The sequence below is a fragment of the Seriola dumerili genome, unplaced genomic scaffold (assembly GCF_002260705.1).
Source record: "Seriola dumerili isolate Sdu_G_001 unplaced genomic scaffold, Sdu_1.0 BDQW01000019.1, whole genome shotgun sequence".
Taxonomy (NCBI): Eukaryota; Metazoa; Chordata; class Actinopteri; order Carangiformes; family Carangidae; genus Seriola; species Seriola dumerili.
In genome coordinates this window covers 168,105-185,808 of record NW_019174274.1, presented here as the reverse complement: position 1 = coordinate 185,808, position 17,704 = coordinate 168,105, and the positions used below count along the sequence as shown (strand labels likewise).

General features: G+C 46.1%; 1 protein-coding gene across 1 annotated transcript in view; it reads left to right on the top strand.

Moving 5' to 3' along the window:
• The window catches only part of LOC111233771 (receptor tyrosine-protein kinase erbB-4-like), a 110,391-nt gene extending 93,223 nt beyond the window's left edge, over positions 1–17,168 (top strand). Inside the window, exons 21-27 of the mRNA XM_022761663.1 lie at positions 7,118–7,279; positions 8,726–8,801; positions 8,979–9,125; positions 12,739–12,836; positions 13,055–13,225; positions 14,669–14,954; positions 16,035–17,168. Of these exons, the coding sequence (XP_022617384.1) occupies positions 7,118–7,279; positions 8,726–8,801; positions 8,979–9,125; positions 12,739–12,836; positions 13,055–13,225; positions 14,669–14,954; positions 16,035–16,873 (1,779 nt within the window). The 3' untranslated portion in view covers positions 16,874–17,168. The remainder of the gene's footprint in view (positions 1–7,117; positions 7,280–8,725; positions 8,802–8,978; positions 9,126–12,738; positions 12,837–13,054; positions 13,226–14,668; positions 14,955–16,034) is intronic.
• Positions 17,169–17,704: the final 536 nt, after the last annotated feature.

Here is a 17,704-nt window from a genome sequence, read left to right as displayed (position 1 = left end):
TTTGATTTGCCAGATCCACTGGGTAGGAAGGCCTGATTGGATCGGTCACCTCTCTCCATACACACCCATTACTCATGACGCCTGGAGCCGAGGCTCATTAGACACAGGCATATGCACCCATGCAGATGAACGGCGGCGCAGGGGGATTCTCCTGTGACGCCTCCTTACCATGCGTTTTCTGAGATTTGCTAATAATAATTTTAATTTTTTTTTTTTTTCTATTATCAAGTCCTACAAATGTCATCCTCATAAAACAAGCACATGTAATTCCGCCGGGTTCTGATACGAATCAATTTTGCGCAATCAATTTTTCATTTTCTCCGCACTACCTGTCTTCTTATAAACAAACAGGATGCAGTAAGTCAGGGAAATAATAGCACTTTGTCACTTGTTTGTGTGCCCACGCATACAGTCGTGTGTCCTAATACATCATTCCTATAATCATCATGAATTCATGTGAATTCATCTTTGTTCGAACATGTACGTGTTCATACCAACAGAACAATGTGTCTCTCTCTGTATCAGGGTCAGCCGATGGGCAGGTCAAATCAAGAGGAGTCTGACAGCTTCTCAGTGTGATAATTATCCCCTGTGATTAAAACTTAGAACTTCGCAGTGTCACAGCAAGTAGCAGACAAATTATAGGCATTACTGTGAAGGCTGAATGCTGCATTGAGTGTATAGCCCTGGTGCTCAGTTGATTCAAGTAAGGATCAGATTTCCTCGCTCCAATTTTCTTTTCTCTCTCCTTCCCTCTTGCTTTCTGTCCTCCTCTCTGTTTGGTTCACCTGTCGAGCTCAGAGGCTGCTGAGCTGTCGATGAAACCCGTCATTACTGTTCTCACGGTTGCCCGTGGGCTACGTCGAAACTTCACAGGATCTCACTGGAGTGCTGCTAATTGACGCGTGGACAGAGCCGCTCACCCAGCAAGGACGTTTAGCTGCATGGCTGCATGTCATGTCGTCTTTTGTTGCAGCAAACGATCGATTTAATTGCAGGAGTGTTTTGTTCTTCTTGGGATTGCAACTTTATGTCACTGTCTTTACAGAAATGTATCTCACTGATCAAAAAGTTGCTATTTTCCTCTTTCTAATTCCACTGCAGCAGCCAAAAAATTATTGACATTTGCTCATGTAAATTTGGCAGCAGCGGTCTTTTATTGCCTGCACGGTGACATTTTGGAAGGATCTCTCCGTCCCACAGGGGAGCTGAGATCATGGTGACAGAGCTTAGATAATTTTACATTTGGTTCTCTCTCTTGAGGTGGATATAATTAAAGGTGGAAGCAGGAACACATCAAGCGCGGATGAGTTCCGACGCTGTTTCGGAAAGCCGCTCACCACCAAGAGAATATCGCCCACGTGGTTTATCGCATACACACACACACACACACACACACACACACATAATAAACACACTCACGTCAGCTCAGGTTGATAGATAGGTGCATTTTTTTTCCCTGCACTGTGGTTCCAGAACGGCTGAATGCGGAGCAAATGGGCCTGTGCGCCGACTCCTGCGCCACCGCTGAGCTGTCATTCTATATGTCACATTATGTCACATGCACCTGGACCATCTGGTGATGCAGTTTATTGGTTTCTGTGGAGATAATTCAAACAGTATACTACCACAGCACCATCATCTAAACCTTCTTTTTTTCCCCCGCATCTTCCCAAATTGCTATGTGCTGAACCAGCTTGTAAAAGGTGCTTATAATAAATTTAACCAGACTTTCATAAGAGTATTTCAGAATAAAATTTGAGCGTATTATGTGCTTGTGTGAATGGTTAAAGAGAGGCGCATCTGGACACTGACTGGCTCATTCTCACTCCTTCCATTTTTCTCTTTCTATCACACACACAATGCAAACACACACTGGTTTTTCACACATGCTTTGGAGACTGCCAGCTCTGTGGGAATGCCTTCCATTCTATCTCCCGCGCAGCACCCAGCCCATGACAGACGACCACCTGCGCCACCTGAGCGGACCCATTGTGCGCGCCCCTTATCGCACCAGTCCCAGTTCTCGGCGTGCGGGCAGTCCCATATTGCTCACATTGTTGCTGCGTCTTCTCCTGTTCGGTGGGGTGGGGTGGGCTTCGCGGCGGGGGTTTCGGTAGGAGACGGGGGGCTGGGGGTTTCACCACACGTGGCGCTCTTATCGTTCCCTCAGGAAACAGGCACCCCTTACCTTGTGGTTCCTGGAACTGAGCACCCTGCCTATTTAGCTTTTATGCTTTTCTTGACATGAATTCCCAAATAAAGTGTTGCTCATGTGCAAACGTTTGTACCCAAGAGTTTTATCATTAAAACTACCTCACCTCTGTTGGATCCCACTGCTTCCTGAAAGAGCATGTTGCTTGGCAACAAATTTGAAGAAGTCATACTTAATAAAATCAGCAACCATTTCATGTTAGCGTGTTAGTAATAGCCAAATACTGTATCTGCTGAAGACCTGCACTGAATTTATTACCTGCTGTACTAACCCATCATGTCCGTCGTCCTCTTCCTCCACTTACCGTCCAGCAGCTATTCTTTATACTCAGCATCTTTTATTCCACAGCATCTTTCTCCCCCGCTGAGGTGTTTGCTCTCTGCAGTTCCACACTACCCCGCTCCTCTTTTCACGCCTGGCTTCATCCTCTTGTTCTCCTCCATTACTGAAGACTCAGATCTTTAGTCTTCTTTGCGTCATGCTAGAGAGAAGGTGCTAATGGGTCATGGACCAGCCATGACCCCAGTCTGTTGGGTGCTTTCGAAACCTTTTAGCCCCTGTAGGCACTTCAGGACTCGGCAGCAATGTTGAAAATGAGATTTCATCCTGCCTAGCAGCCAGTTTGCTCAGAGGAGGATAAACTACTTTTTGTTTCGTGCAAACACAAACAAGCGGTGCTCTGTGTGATAAATGGTTGCACTAATAGTTTAATCAGTTGCAAAAACAGTATTTTTTTGTCAGTGTCACCCGTCTGAAGCATATACACAGACCAACACAGAGTGGCTAATGGGTGACAGGACTGCTGACTCGACTCCTGAAGCACAGTCTGACTCTTGCAAAAGGTCTTGCCTAAACAGCTCTTGAAAAGTTCCATGAAGTATAATGTTTTTGGCACAAAAAAATATTTCAAAATACCGCAGCAGCACTTCATGCTCTCACAGATTCAAACATTCTCCCAGTGTCATTTGGGATGTGCAACAGCGCTGGTGGGTCCTTAACCTTAATGCACCAATGTAGCACGGGGCTCACAAAGCTGCTGTGAAAAAAAAAATGCATCAGTGGACCTTTCGCATAGGGTTCAAGTACGTGTCTTCTGGGAATGGAGGCCTTCACTGAACTGGCCGAAGGTGCTGCTGCTGTTTGACAGTGACCGATCATCTGGTTTTGACCTGAAAATGTTTTCCACTGTGAAAAAGCCAAATTGACATACAGAATTAAATGTCGCTACTTATGTGACAAAATTTTGGAGCTTTATTTTAAAGCTTCATCATATGATCTCATCAGGTGCAGTGAGTGGAAATCGACAAATTCCCTTTCCCACAGCCTTTCAAACTGTTTTATTTTCCTGTCATACAAAAAGCAAAGGTTTTGCTTGAGTAACTTAAAAAATTGGGACTTTTACAGGTACAAGTTCTGAGTGGATGTGTCCAGATGCCCTTGAAATCTCTGCATGCTCACTGCCACCTTCTTTTCCTTTTCCATGTCACCCTCCACGGGGCTGTATGTTACAATCTCATCGTTCGGACTCATGGTGTCACAGACTTTAAGATGCACTTCACAAGGGCTTACGTCTGTCTCGCTGCAAATTCAGCGAGTGCTTAAAGGCTCTGATATGAACTTCTGAGCCTTTCATGTGGATTGTTAGTGTCTGCAAACCTGTATACATTTCAAAAAGTAGCTTCAGCTATGTCAATAAATGATATTGTCCTTTTGCATATAGTTTTTTTTTCCACATGCAAATGTTGCATTAAAAAGTAAAGTGTTAAGAAACTTAAAAAGAGAAGAAACACTTCCCTTTCGCTTTTGCACATCAGCACAGTCTATATAATCTCCTCTTTAAAGGTCAGCCGTGAACATGTTCTTTGAGTGGAATGGTACTGGAAAAATAATGGCTGAGAGGGAGCACAGTGATTTTTTGCCTTCCGGGCATGAAGGCAGGTTGCAACCATAGACTTTAAATAAAGATGGATGTAGCCTGTGACGTCACCCACAGGTTTTTTGGAGAGTGGTTTTGAAGCTCGGAGCAGGCCGCTTCGCCAGTCGCCATCTTGGCAGTGCACGACTCCACCTAACTTCCGGCTAATTGCGTGCATGCTAGTATGTGGCAAGCATACACTCACCCACCTGTGACTCAAAGCAGTACACCCTCAATTATGCATAAGTTTAAAACTTCACCCTCACAGTTGTCATGCAGCTCCATTGCCGCTTGGTTGCAACTCGCAGTTAGCAACTTTATTTTGTTTGGCTTTTGCAAAATTTCAAAAACAGAAAATAGGGACTTTAAGCAGTGACGATTAAAGGGACGGCTACGGCATGACGTAGATTCTATCTCAACACTTCCTACCATTGCAGCTCAACTGTCTCCTATTGCTGCAAAGGTAGTAGGTGTCGAGGTAGAATCTACGTCATTACATTATGCGGTAGCTCTTTCAGAGGTGACAGGGAGTATCTGGAGCTGTCAATCATACACAGGCAATATTGTGTATGGTTGTGAAACAGCTAAAAGCTCCACAACATAACAAGGAAGAATATTTCTAAGTGTGTGCTTTGTCAGCGTGTCCTAACAGAATTGTAAATGATGTTTACCAAACATGGCAGGTCTAATTACTTCCTCTGCAGATTCCTGTCTGATCTACAGGTTACGTAATCACAAATTATCTTATTCCACCACTTCCGATTCTTAAAGACATCAGGACTCTGGGGATTGTTACACTTAAGCAGTGTTCAGGCAGCACAATCAGCAGGACCCTCTCGACCTGAAACCAAGGCTGCCCCCACGTCCTCCGCTGGGACGCTGGTGTTTACCGCCTGGAGTGGCTGAAAATTAATTGGCTCCTTGAGCTGCCGTACATTCCCCCCTGTCAGTGCGATGGCCTCCCCTCATTGCCCCGTCACTTTAAGTCGAAGAGTATTAATGGACTGTGTGGGCCATTGATTCCTAATTCCTCTCAACGTCGACATCGGGGATAAATATTGCGTGGCCCGGTCGTCTTCGGGCTTATTGTAATCAGCATTGTTATTGATCGCCTGCCCGAATCCCCCAGAGGTAATCTATTTTAAATACACTTTCAGGAATCGGGGGGGGGGGGATTTTTGCCTTGTCCTAGCACATTGGCTCATATATGTGAAGTATGCCACACATTAGCAGGAAGAGGGACACAGAATAAGGAAGTAGGAAGTGTGCTGAACTGGTAGATAAAAGAGAAAGATACTGAGAGACACGGAAGCAGGTTGACAGATAGAAATATTGTGAGAGTCACCAGGTATGTTCGGTGAAATGTGTCTTGCTTTACCGTATAGGTGGTCTCCAGGTGGTTTCTGTCAGCGCGCGCGCGCGCGTGTGTGTGTGTGTGTGTGTGTGTGTGTGCACGTACGAGTGTGACCACGCGTCCGTCTCAGCGAGGCCGGCGGATGATGGATGAGGGCTCAGCCAGCGGCGAGCCAGACGTCGGCGCTATCGATTTATCCTCACACTCGTCTGGGAGGAGGCGGCGGCGCGGGGCAGCTCGCCACGACGAGCATTTCAACACAATGTGGCTCAATATGTGACCGCACACACACACACACACATATGAAGTATTTTCACCATAAGTATTTCAAATGGCCAATGATTCTCTCGCGCCAGCGGAGGCGTGGGGGCCTGGGTTGGAATTTGTCATTGTCTGCTGGGTACAGTGACTGCGTCCCTCCTCACTGAGGTGTTTGTATTGATCCACCTGCAAAGTGGCATCCACTTGTTTAACATCCAGTCTAATACACTTCAATTGGCCCAGCCTTGCCTGTCCGCCAAGAAGGAGTGTGTGTGTGGGTGTGTGTGTGTGTGTGTGTGTGTGTGTGTGTGTGTGTGTGTGCGTGTGTGCGTGCGTGTCACGAGGGTGTGAGCGCTCGCCTCATGTGTCTGTGAATTCATGAAGAAAAGAGGACGTGTGTATTTGTGTATGTGTGCCTTGGAGCTAGAATGTGTTTTTCTACTTTTAGGTTGAGGTAAGTCTTCATGTGTGTGTGTGTGTGTGTGTGTGTGTGTGTGTGTGTGTGTGTGTGTGTGTGTATGTGTGTGTGTGTGTGTGTGAGCATGCCTTCATGGCTGGGAATAGGTTTTTGTGCGGCTGTCAAGAGTCCTTGCTGCATCCAGACCATTGAGCAACAAATCAAGGCTGCAAAGCAAAGTTGCCTTTCTCTCCATTCAAGGCTTTGTTGTTTTTCCCCGTCCTCGCTTTGCCCATGCCGTGTTCATAACCAACATTAACAATTTGGAAGGACATCCATTATTCTCGATGCCTAGCCATTTGAAAATGGCCCCAATTATCGAAGACATGGGGACGAGATGTCAGAGACACAATCTCAGTCATGACAAAAGCAGATAACACCTGAGACGGACACTTTTACAAGAAGTAGATACAGATGTCCCACTTTAAGACACAGCTCCAACACATCTGGTACCTGTTTTATCTCGAATGATCTGCCACGGTTCGAATATACTGCATGCTCAATCGTTTACCAAGTGTCAGTCATTGCAGGAATTGGAGGATTTCGAGCAAGAATTTCTCTCTAATGTTTCCTGGATTCTCTGAACACACGATGACAACTTCTCAAAAAACCTCCCAGTCGAGAAATGTTGAGTTTTGTTTTTAGAATTTCTGCTGCATGCATCACTCATGGGAAGTCTGAGCTCCTGACATCGCAATGCTGTGAAAGCTGCTGTCTTTCAGAGTAATATACAAGAAGCACGATCATGATGGAAGATTGTATCCAAATCTCTGCGTGGGTGTGCGGTTAATGATGACAGTTATGACAATAATTTTATGTTAGTGCTGACATTCACCGCATCGACGATCATCTTCTCTTTTCCCTTTTTTTTTCTCTCTCTCTCTCTCTCTCTCTCACTCTCTCTCTCGCTCTCAGGGGATGATGTACCTGGAGGAGAGGAGGCTGGTCCACAGAGACCTGGCCGCCCGGAACGTGCTGGTGAAGTCGCCCAATCACATCAAGATCACCGACTTCGGCCTGGCGCGGCTGCTGGACGCTGACGAGAAGGAGTACAACGCAGACGGGGGCAAGGTTGGTGTAAGTGGAGGCGTGTGCACGTTCTGTGCAGTCGTAAAGTACTGCAACCGAAAAGTAGTGAAACAAAAGGTCAGTGGTGGTGACCAGGGAAACATAGAAGCCCTGTAAGGCTCCAGGGCCAAAAGTATTTGTAGTAGTTGGCTCCACCTTACTAGATGTTGGCTGTGATGCAAAAAACCAAAGGTGGAGGAAAGCTGGATTTAGCTTTAAATAAACTAAAAACACAAGTTTATCTAATGTAGACAGCTCTGTGTAGATGTCTCTTCTCTGCATGAACATTTGAGGTGAACACACAGTTCTCTGCTCGCAGAAGCAACATCTTTAACAATTCCAGATCTGTGAAACTCATTTGGTCAAGCAAACTCTGGTGAACTTTGTTTCAGTAAAATGCAATTTCGAAGCACTTCATCCAAACAAATAACGCAGCCACGCTTCCGATCGGTTTGTTTTGTTCGGGGACCCAGACCGCATTAATCAGAAGCCCCTTCTCTTCTCCCTCGCTCGAGACTTACTATGCAAATTGTCCTGATCAGCTCGCTTTATTAAATTGCCTTGTTCATTGCTGAATCTGCTCAGCTGGAGGCCTGGAGGTAGCCACTGCATCTCCAGTTTCGAGTTGTTATCTCTGGGCACAGGAGAGGAAGAGAAGTATTTCCATCAGCCAGGCAAGTTTGATGCAGCCAAGAGTGATTGACTCCAAGTTGGTGTTCACTGATGCCTCGATAAATGAGAGCTTTTGTCAGCGCATCTACATGTATTGCCATAAAAATAGTTGTGCCGTGGGAGATAAATCAACAGAAGATGAAAGCGGAGGCATCGTATCACATTTCTAACCTGAAGCATTTTCGTCGCGCCCCCCCCCAGGGGAAATGTGTCAGGCTCCCGCACCAAGGGAGGGGCTGTATTTTAAAATGTCCTGCGCATGTACAGTACGTGTGTGTGCATATGTGCGCTCGCACGCTAAAAGGCCAGATAATTGCCTTTTTCATTGGGCTCCACAGCTGAGAATTCCCTTCTGCAGTCAATATGGAAATCATACGGCAGTTAGGATCTGACGATGTGTGCCGCTGTCCTTGTCAGAGATGTCAAAGAACATATTGTTATTACTATTTCAAACACTCCCTCTTCTCAACCTATAGGCTATTGATATAATGTGGGACAAATGGCCAGTACGATCTCATTTAGTGTCTTAAAGAGCATGCTCGCTATTGACGATCCCTAGGTTAGACTGAAGCTAATCAATCACAGTACTTGAGTTATATTGAGCAGAGCAAAACTATGGTTGAAAGCAATGTCGATTTCCCAATACCTCACCAACACTAGATTAAAAGATGGGCCTCCTGTTGTGCAGCTCAGCTGTGAATAATAATAATAGTTCAGATTTTTCAGACTTTTTTTTTTGCGTCTTTCATCATAAAATTCCTCTGTGTATCTGTCTCTCCTCAGATGCCCATCAAATGGATGGCTCTGGAATGCATCCACTACAGGAAGTTCACCCATCAGAGTGACGTGTGGAGTTATGGTGGGTGCTAAATGTATTATGTCTTATGCTCGTACCTGTGAGAGGAAACAAGAAATCCCATTTCCTGTATATCTATTAATTTGATTTGCATTCATTTGTCGTTCTCTGGCTCTCTTGTCTCTCATTCATTCTTTGTTTTTTTGTTTGTTTTTTTTCCCCCCTCCAACATCCTCAAAGGAGTGACCATCTGGGAGCTGATGACATTCGGAGGCAAGCCGTACGACGGCATCCCCACTCGAGAAATCCCAGACATCCTGGAGAAAGGGGAGCGTCTGCCCCAGCCGCCCATTTGCACCATAGACGTCTACATGGTCATGGTCAAATGTGAGAAAACAAAACACACACACAAACACTCACACAAACACAGTTACCCACATGCATGTACTCACAAGCAAGCATGTGTGTGCAAAATATGATTTATAGGAGGCAAGCAGCACTGAATCAAGACCCAGAAGCAGATCTTTTATTTTAATAAAAACTGTGCAGAGTGGTGTATTTCACAATCATTTCTGCTGGTGAATTTCCCCCCAGGGATTAATAAAGTCTTTCCGTCACCTATAATGATAAGGTACATCATAACTTATTTGTTGATTACATTTTCTTAGATTCTAGATATAGTATTTTTTGCCAGTATCTATATTGTGCCATGTTATGAGTATACAGGCAAAAACTATAAGTGCTTAAATGAAATATAAAATATGAGTTCTTAAAGCGTATTTAAGTACAATGAATCAAAGGAATAGTTTGATATTTGAGGGAAATCGTGTATTCTCTTTCTTTCTAAGAACTGAGAGTGAGAAGATCGATGTTACCTGAGCATAAAGACTGGAGACGGGGGGGCGAGCGGGGGGGCCGGGCGGGGGGGGGGCGGGCACTAGCCTGACTCCGACCCAAAGCGTTAAAAAAAAAAAAATCCAGAACCAGTCTTTTTAACTAACTTGTTACATCTAAGCCGCAACCTCCAGGGCTGAAAAATGACTTGCTCATTTCTAAAATTACTTTGCAGCAGAAATAAACATGTTTACATCTTGGTACAAAAATGGTTTTGGTCTCTACGGCTAATTTCCTCCTTCATGTCAAATGTACGGGAGGTGAATTTTTATTTTTAAATAACGATGAAGCAGCCCGCTTCAAAACCGCTCTTCAGAAACCTGTGGGTGATGTCAAGGAGGCTACGTCCATCTTTATTGAAAGTCTACACTCATATCCTATTTGTTTAAAATGTGCAAAAACTAATGTATATAGGTAATGCGCTGGATTACCTCATGGCTGGGAGTTTGTGCTAGTTGGTGGCAGCAGTGTTGAAGACAACATTGCAGAGCAGCAATCATAATAAACACAAAAATAATTTGACTTTTTCATTTTTAAATCATGTTTATACAGTGCTGCAGCTGTCACAGATGAGTTGCAGTTTAATAAAGTGCTTCATGTTTTTAATATTCATCCGGTAAGGTGTTATTTGAGCTCAGGGGTTTGGATTCAAGGCTGGAAGAGAAAGAGGAAAGATGAAAAAACCAGACAGAGGAAAAGAGAATCATGTCACAAAACTGTGACGAGGTGCTGGTTCATGGTCCGCTACATGCAGGCCCGTCCTCACCAGGGACTCTGCCCACTTCCCTGTTCATGTCATCTTCCATCTGGACAACCACACCTCCCCTCCCAGCCGATCCACCCCAACTACCCCTCCGGCCTCTACAGCTCATCCAAAAAACCCGCCTTCTCTCCATCCTCTGAATCCTCCCATGTATCTCCCATCTTGCTCTCCTTCCCCTGGCTGGATTCAGAACCCTGGTTATGGTGTAGGCTACATGGCTGCAGAGGGATCCACCCTCCCAGATTTCCAGGAAACAGTCCAGGTACACATGCCAATCCATCGTCTGAGCTCTGCCAGCTAACGGCTGCTTGGCTATCCCTTTCCCCACACCAGTCTGGTCATTGCTCCACCCTGTCTGAACTCAACTCTGGTGGGGGTGACGTGTGTGTCACTCCCTGTCTTCTGCTCTTGGCTGAAAACCTCATGAAAATGACCTCACATCAACTTCTCACCACCGACTTTTCTCCCTGCTTCTCAGTTCTTGTTCTTTTTTAATTACTTTATCTTTCTTTTCTTTTTTTTTTTGCACAAACATTGTATCTGCACTGTGAATATACTTCTTATTATTGGCAGCTTGCAGCTCTGTGAATTTAAACTTTTTCTACTCCTGCTCTGGATGTGATTTGCTCTGGATGAGGACAACAGCAGAGTGCCTGAAATGGCAAATGTACTGAAAGAGAACGATGTGATCCAGCTTGGAGCGTGATATCAAAACATATTCCCATGACAAAAATGTTAATCCAACCAAAATGTCATAATATCTAATTGTTTTTTTCCAAATGAAAAACTATTGCCAATGGCTTTTGACAGCACAGAAGCAATCCGTGAGAGCCCTGCAGCCATTTAGCCTAATAACTATGCCAGCTCATTCTTTCTGTCCCTGAGGAGGAGGGAAATACATTTTATGTGCTATGTAAAATAATATGATAAATACTGAGGTCAAAGGGATTCCCGGAAGTTAGGATGCAGCAAAAATACTTAGGGTTTCCAATGTATTCCTGATTTATATGTCAAATGTTACATCTCCCATATAACCGTAATGTTGAGCCTCACAGCAGTGATCAGAAACGGTCAAAAGGGGTCAATCAAGTCAAAATAGTGGGGGGGGGGGGCACGCCACCCCATTCAAACCCAGGAGGAAGCTCAGCAATTGTCACCGTTAATTCTAATTACATGTTGACTGAGAGCCGTTGTTTGTGATTTGGTGCACTGTCACACCGCGCGCCCCGCCGCCTCACCGCCACCCCAATAAAGATGAAATAGAGTTTGATTGCCAGGTTAATTGCACCTCATTTAGGTAATGTGCCTGCGCGGGGGGGGGGGGGGGGGGGGTTGAAGCGGAAATTAGATGAACTGAGCGAAGAGAGACAAACAGACGATGTGACAACACAGAGGGTCACCGTTTAGGCATAAACACTATTTGTCACTGTATCATCTGCCACATTTAAAATAAAGTGAAACTGAACAATTATAGTTTGCAGATCCCCCACCCCCCCACCCACCCCTCGAGGACTGCTGGAGGCACCAAGGCCCCCACTTTAGACATCACTGTTGGAGTATATGTAATCAGGATGCAGACTCTGAATCCAGCAGCTCACTTTGCTTACTGTCTAATCTGAGCTGAGACACCACCTGGCGTTTCACTTCACCTGCAGGGGCTTGCTGTGTTTACAGCAGCCGTGGCCTCGGGGAGAGAAGAAAACAAGAAGACACTTTTCTCTTCCCTTAAAAACTATATCTCAGTTGCCCTTGAGCAAGGCACTTAACCCTGAAAATGTATAGAACTCCATTTAAGTGAACATCATTTTTGCTCATTTAGTGTTCTTTGCTTAAATTAAGGTTAAAGTAAAGGTCCCTGGTAATGCAATTAATGTTTGTTCTTCTAGTGAATTTTCTACAGGTCCTCCACTGGAAAATATTTGAAACATTTTCCAAATATTTCTGAGATAAATACAGTATTCATTCATTTTCTCTACGCCATCCCAGTTATGCAGCGCTGTTGTTGTTATATTCATGCATTCAGCACAGAGTTGGAAGGCAATAGAAAAGCTGAAAGAAACTGAGGGAGGACAAACTGCAAATGCAATAGAATATCAAGAGCAGTGTTTCCAAGAGACGCTACAGCCGTGGACAGTCAATCAACTGTATTTCTACATAAGTGTCCTTGTCTGTTGTGGAAAGTGAAAACATGTACTCATATCCAAACTCATCCATTGTAGTTTAGAGACTATCCTTCATTCAGGCCTTCATCCATCCACTTATCTGTCCAACCTCTTCTTCTTTTCCCACCCCCTACCCCCACCCCACATCCTCACATCCTGTCTTTCTGCTCCTCTTCCCCAGGCTGGATGATTGACGCAGACAGCAGGCCGAAGTTCAAGGAGCTGGCCGCTGAGTTCTGCAGAATGGCCCGTGACCCTCAGCGATACCTTGTCATCCAGGTGCGTTCACCTCAGAGCAGCCGATGGATCAGCTTCTCACCGGACAAATAAATGCTGTAGCGCTTGAATGGAAATGTGATCCTTGTGGCTAATTTTTTTTTTTGTATAACTAATAATAATCACACCAACCGTAACCCCTCTGGCACTGATAGCGCCCGCTAAATAAAATCAACCAGACTAAATCGAATGTTGACTTATGCCGCTTGTGTGCTGTTTAGGGAGACGACCGCATGAAGCTCCCCAGCCCCAATGACAGCAAGTTCTTTCAGAGCCTTCTGGATGAAGAGGACCTTGATGACCTGATGGATGCTGAGGAGTATCTGGTGCCTCGAGGTTTCAACATGGCTCCTCAGTCGTATACCACCAGGCCTCGAGTCGACTCCAACAGAGTAAGGACACTGTTTATGGACACACAAAAACACATGCGGAAAACTGCGATTTTGATGTAATAACACATCACATCTCCTTATGGAAAAAGTTTCATGCCTGCTGATTTGACTTTAACCTCAAAACTGCCCAACTCTCCGTCCTCTATAAGTGTTCAAGGTGGTTAAGAATTTGCAATACACTGATGATTTTCCTCTGCTAATGGCCCACCTCCATCATTTCCATCTCAGCGTGTGTGGCTTAAACCTGGGCTCTTTATGCGCTTAGTCCCCAGGCCCCAGTTTCATTACTCAGAGCTCCATAAGCAAATAACTGCCGCTCTCTTAAAATGCCGGAGCCGTTTACTAATAGACAATGAATGCAGGCTCGGCTGTTTGCTCTGCAGCATGCACCATGTGCCGCTGGCCTACAGCTCCGGATCTGACGCACCTTTACCCTCACACCCCACCCGTTTGCCGACGGCTCCCTGTTCCCTGAGAAACATGCACGTACCACCCCAAGAAAAAAAAAACACACACAGTAATCCATCCAGGGTCCCTCCGTGCTCAAGGTCAACACCCCGTCAAGAATTGTAAAGTCTTTTGATTATGCAGTGAAAAGCCTCCACATGCCCAGACCGGGAAAGGAATTCATTCAAAATCCGTCAGACTGGCTGACTTTGCCAAGGGAAGTTAGTTATTCAGGTTGCAACGCTGCAGACGCAGTCCAATACAGACGATTATCTAATCTGAACTGATTTGCTCTCACGCTACATACTTGAAAAGAGGAGCGGATAATGACTGGCTTTGAAGACGGGATAAACAGAGAAGTTTGGAGCAGAGGGAAGCTGATTGCAGTAGAGGGAAGACAGTGGGAGTAGGTGGACAGATATAACTCCAGGACATTTCCTTTTTTTTTCTTTTTTCTTTTTTTTTTTTCTTCCTGTGTTTTGTTGCTCCGCTTCCTGTAATTGCTGCTGTAGTGCGCTCGCAGTTGGCAGAGTGCAGAGGAGTAGGCCTGGGTTAAATAGCCCACGGCAAGTGAAGACAGCACCACGAGAAGCCCTTTGCTTCACATGTCATGTTTTGTATTTTCTTGTGGGGTTTTTTGTTCTTTTTTTGAGGTCCAGGTTTTTTGAATTGTAGCTCTGCCTGGCTGCCCCTCACGGTCCCTTAAGGCTGATGACTACACCAGCAGAACTTTGTCTGAGAATTTTGCCTTCAACAAGCAGCTTTTCCTTTGCCGCAGGTGGCGTACAGCTGGCCTAAACCGACTCAAACTTCATACATTCACATGTGTGTTTGTTGTGCTTCGATGGAACTATAGGCATCTTTAGTTTGGTTTGCAACAGTGTTGTTCCAGCTCTCCTCTTGCCAAATAGCTGCACGGTGTCATACAAAGACACTTTCACCTATTGATTATAACACCTTTTCTTGTCTCTATCCGCAACCCACCCTTCACCTCAGAACCAGTTCGGCTATCGAGACGGTGGTCCAAACCCTGCAGAGGGCTCCGTGGCCGGTGCCCAAGCCTGTGTGAACCAGGAAGCAGCAGGTGGCTCGGCTCCAGCCCTGGAGGACCAGCGCTGCAATGGGAGCCTGCATAAAAAGAGCCTGAGCCAGGCTGGGGGAGAGGACAGCGGGGGCCAGAGGTACAGCGCTGACCCCACCATCTTCCTTGGGGAGAGGACCTCCAGAGGGGACACTGATGAGGACGGATACATGACCCCCATGAAGGACAAGAGCTCCTCAGGTACCGAAACACAAAGCACAAATAAAGGAGTGGGAAATAAATGCTGTAGCTGCTGGAATCACTTAGTAGTGGACCTCAGAGTCAAGTCAGGTTAATATCACAGAGCACTTGTAACCAGCACAATTGCTTTAGAGAAGCTGAAATACCCCAGGTAGAAATTCTGGAGCCCTGCAGGACATTTTGTGACGGAAGATACATTCCTGCATTTTAAGAGGTTGTATTTTATCCACAGCACAGTGCAGACAGCATTAAACTTTAAAATAACCTCAACCATTATATTAATTTCTGACACATCTACAAAACACCAGTAGCACGGTGCCATAGTTTACACCACAATCTTCTCTGCTGTTGCGCAGACTGAAACACAATTTAAATGTAAAACAAGTGCCTCCTGTATGTGCTACAAACTCCCGTCGAGTGTACCTTTCCTCCGTTCTGTCGTCTCTCCGCTCATTCGCAGAGTAAATATGTTCTTTTGTAGTGCATTCCGTCTGTCATTTTGCCTGTTCATTTCATTTCATTCCATTGATTAAAATGCGTACCGTGTTTCCGTCGACAGTGGTGTATGTCAGCTACTACTACAGAGTCATGTATTGCCTTTGATCATAATTCAGTCCATCCTCTCTACTCTCGCACCGCCGTCTTTGATTTTTGAGCAGCTCAAAATATAACAAAGCCTGCAGCAAAATGCATCTGATGCAATGTCAAGGAGCGAAAGAGTGGGCAAAATCAATAGGTTTCGCACCCCACTATTATAGCACTTGGAAGCAGTGGAGAGGGGTCATTTGCTGGCATTTTCACCCTGGGCAGATGGAGTTTCCAGTGCCAAAGAACTGCTGGCAAGTTGCCTGTCTGGTCCTGAGTGGCTGCCATTATCGCCATTATCATCTCCATCTTTTCTCCTCATTAGCGAGTGATCTCTCTTTCTTACTGCTTTCAATTTCCATTTCTTTTGTTTTCTCTGCTGTCGATTTCATTTGTGTGGCTCTTTTTGTTTGTCTGTCTTATTCTCTCATGAACTCCTTTCTCTCTTTTTCTCCTCATTCCTACCCTCCCTCCCTTTTCTGATCCGTGCTACAGAATACCTGAATCCCATTGAGGAGAACCCGTTTGTCTCGCGACGCAAAAACGGAGAGATCCACGCCTTGGACAACCCAGGCTACCACAGCACACCCAACAGTCAACCCAAAGGAGAGGACGAATACATCAACGAACCCCTCTACCTTAACACCTTCCACAGCCCCGCCGAGCTGGGCCTGGAGGCCCTGAGGAGAAATGGTCTGCCCCTTCCCACCCACCCTCCTTCGTCCATCTCAGCCACGACCTCAGGCTCCCACCTCCCACTTACTATCCAGACCAGCTTGCCCCACTACCCGCTCCCCACGGCCCAGCCCTCTCCATCTGGCATGCCTTGTCACCACGGCCCACCAACCCACATCCTCCATGCTCACCACACCATCAAACCTGCAGGACAACCTGGTAATCCAGGTGGCAGCGCCGCCACCCAGAGCCAAACAGGAGCTACTGCCCAATCCCAGGTGTGCCAGTCAGGTGGCCTGCCCTCCTCGGCCACCATAGGGCACGGCAGCCTGCCAGCCTACCAGATCCACGGAACCGCGCATCCCGCTAGCATGCTGAAGCATGGAGGACAGATGTCAGGGAAGGCCACTGGGAAGAAGCTCAAGGTGACCTTTGACAATCCAGAATACTGGCAGCACAGCTTGCCTCCCAAATCGTCCAACCAGGCGGCCCCCGATGGCGCCCAGGGTGGGTCCACCAACGCCAAACTCTTCTATAAGCAGAACGGACACATACGGCCGGCGGTAGCTGAGAACCCCGAATACATGTCGGAGTTTTCCCTGAAATCTGGCACCGTCTTGCCGCCTCCACCTTACCGACAGCGGAACACTGTGGTCTAGATCGTTCCACTTGACAAACGTTCCTAAATCTGACTCCCAACAACCCCCGACATCCTCTCCGGTTCCACTGTCCCACACAGAGGGGAGCAGACTCAACCAGAGCTGCCCCCAACTCTTTTCAAATAGCGTGCCATCTGCTGTAGACCGTAGCAACATCAGAAGGAGGTGGACCGAACTGAGCCAAGCAGACCCAACTTGGACCGACGCACCTTCTCTATATCCAATCCAGTCCATTTCTGTTCTGTAGATAGAGACTGCGCCCCGAGTCACTGAGAACGTAAAGGTTATGGTAGTTTTTCGGCGAGTAACGGACACATGACTGTTACACGGCAGCGAACGTACTGCGTCATGTCGTCCCAGCGCGGTGGACGATGACCGCATCAAGCAAGGTGGATTCAACTTGGGACCTGAACTCACTGCCAAACACTGCGGAGTCAGATTCATGGGAGGAACACAATGTTTTATTATTTTTCTGTTTCCCAGAATAAAGGTCTGAGGAGGAGCAATACTCTGTTAAGGGTTGCTGAAATAAGCAAACACACAGAGCAAATACGCTGTGTTAAATGTCAAGATGTCTGGTTTTGTGAATGACCTTGTAGAGTGAAGGCGAAACAGAAACACACGGAGGAAAAAAAGACTGAGGGATTTAGTCAGGAGACTTGTAGAAACGTGAAAGACAGAGCACTGAAAGCTGATCAATCATATTCAGTCCTTTCGCCTATAGGATTACACTGTACCTTCTTGAATTTTCCCATCAAATTTGTGAAGCTCATCTCATCTTTCTACTGTAACTGTGATACTGTGATGGCCAAAACTACAGTGATCTCTCCT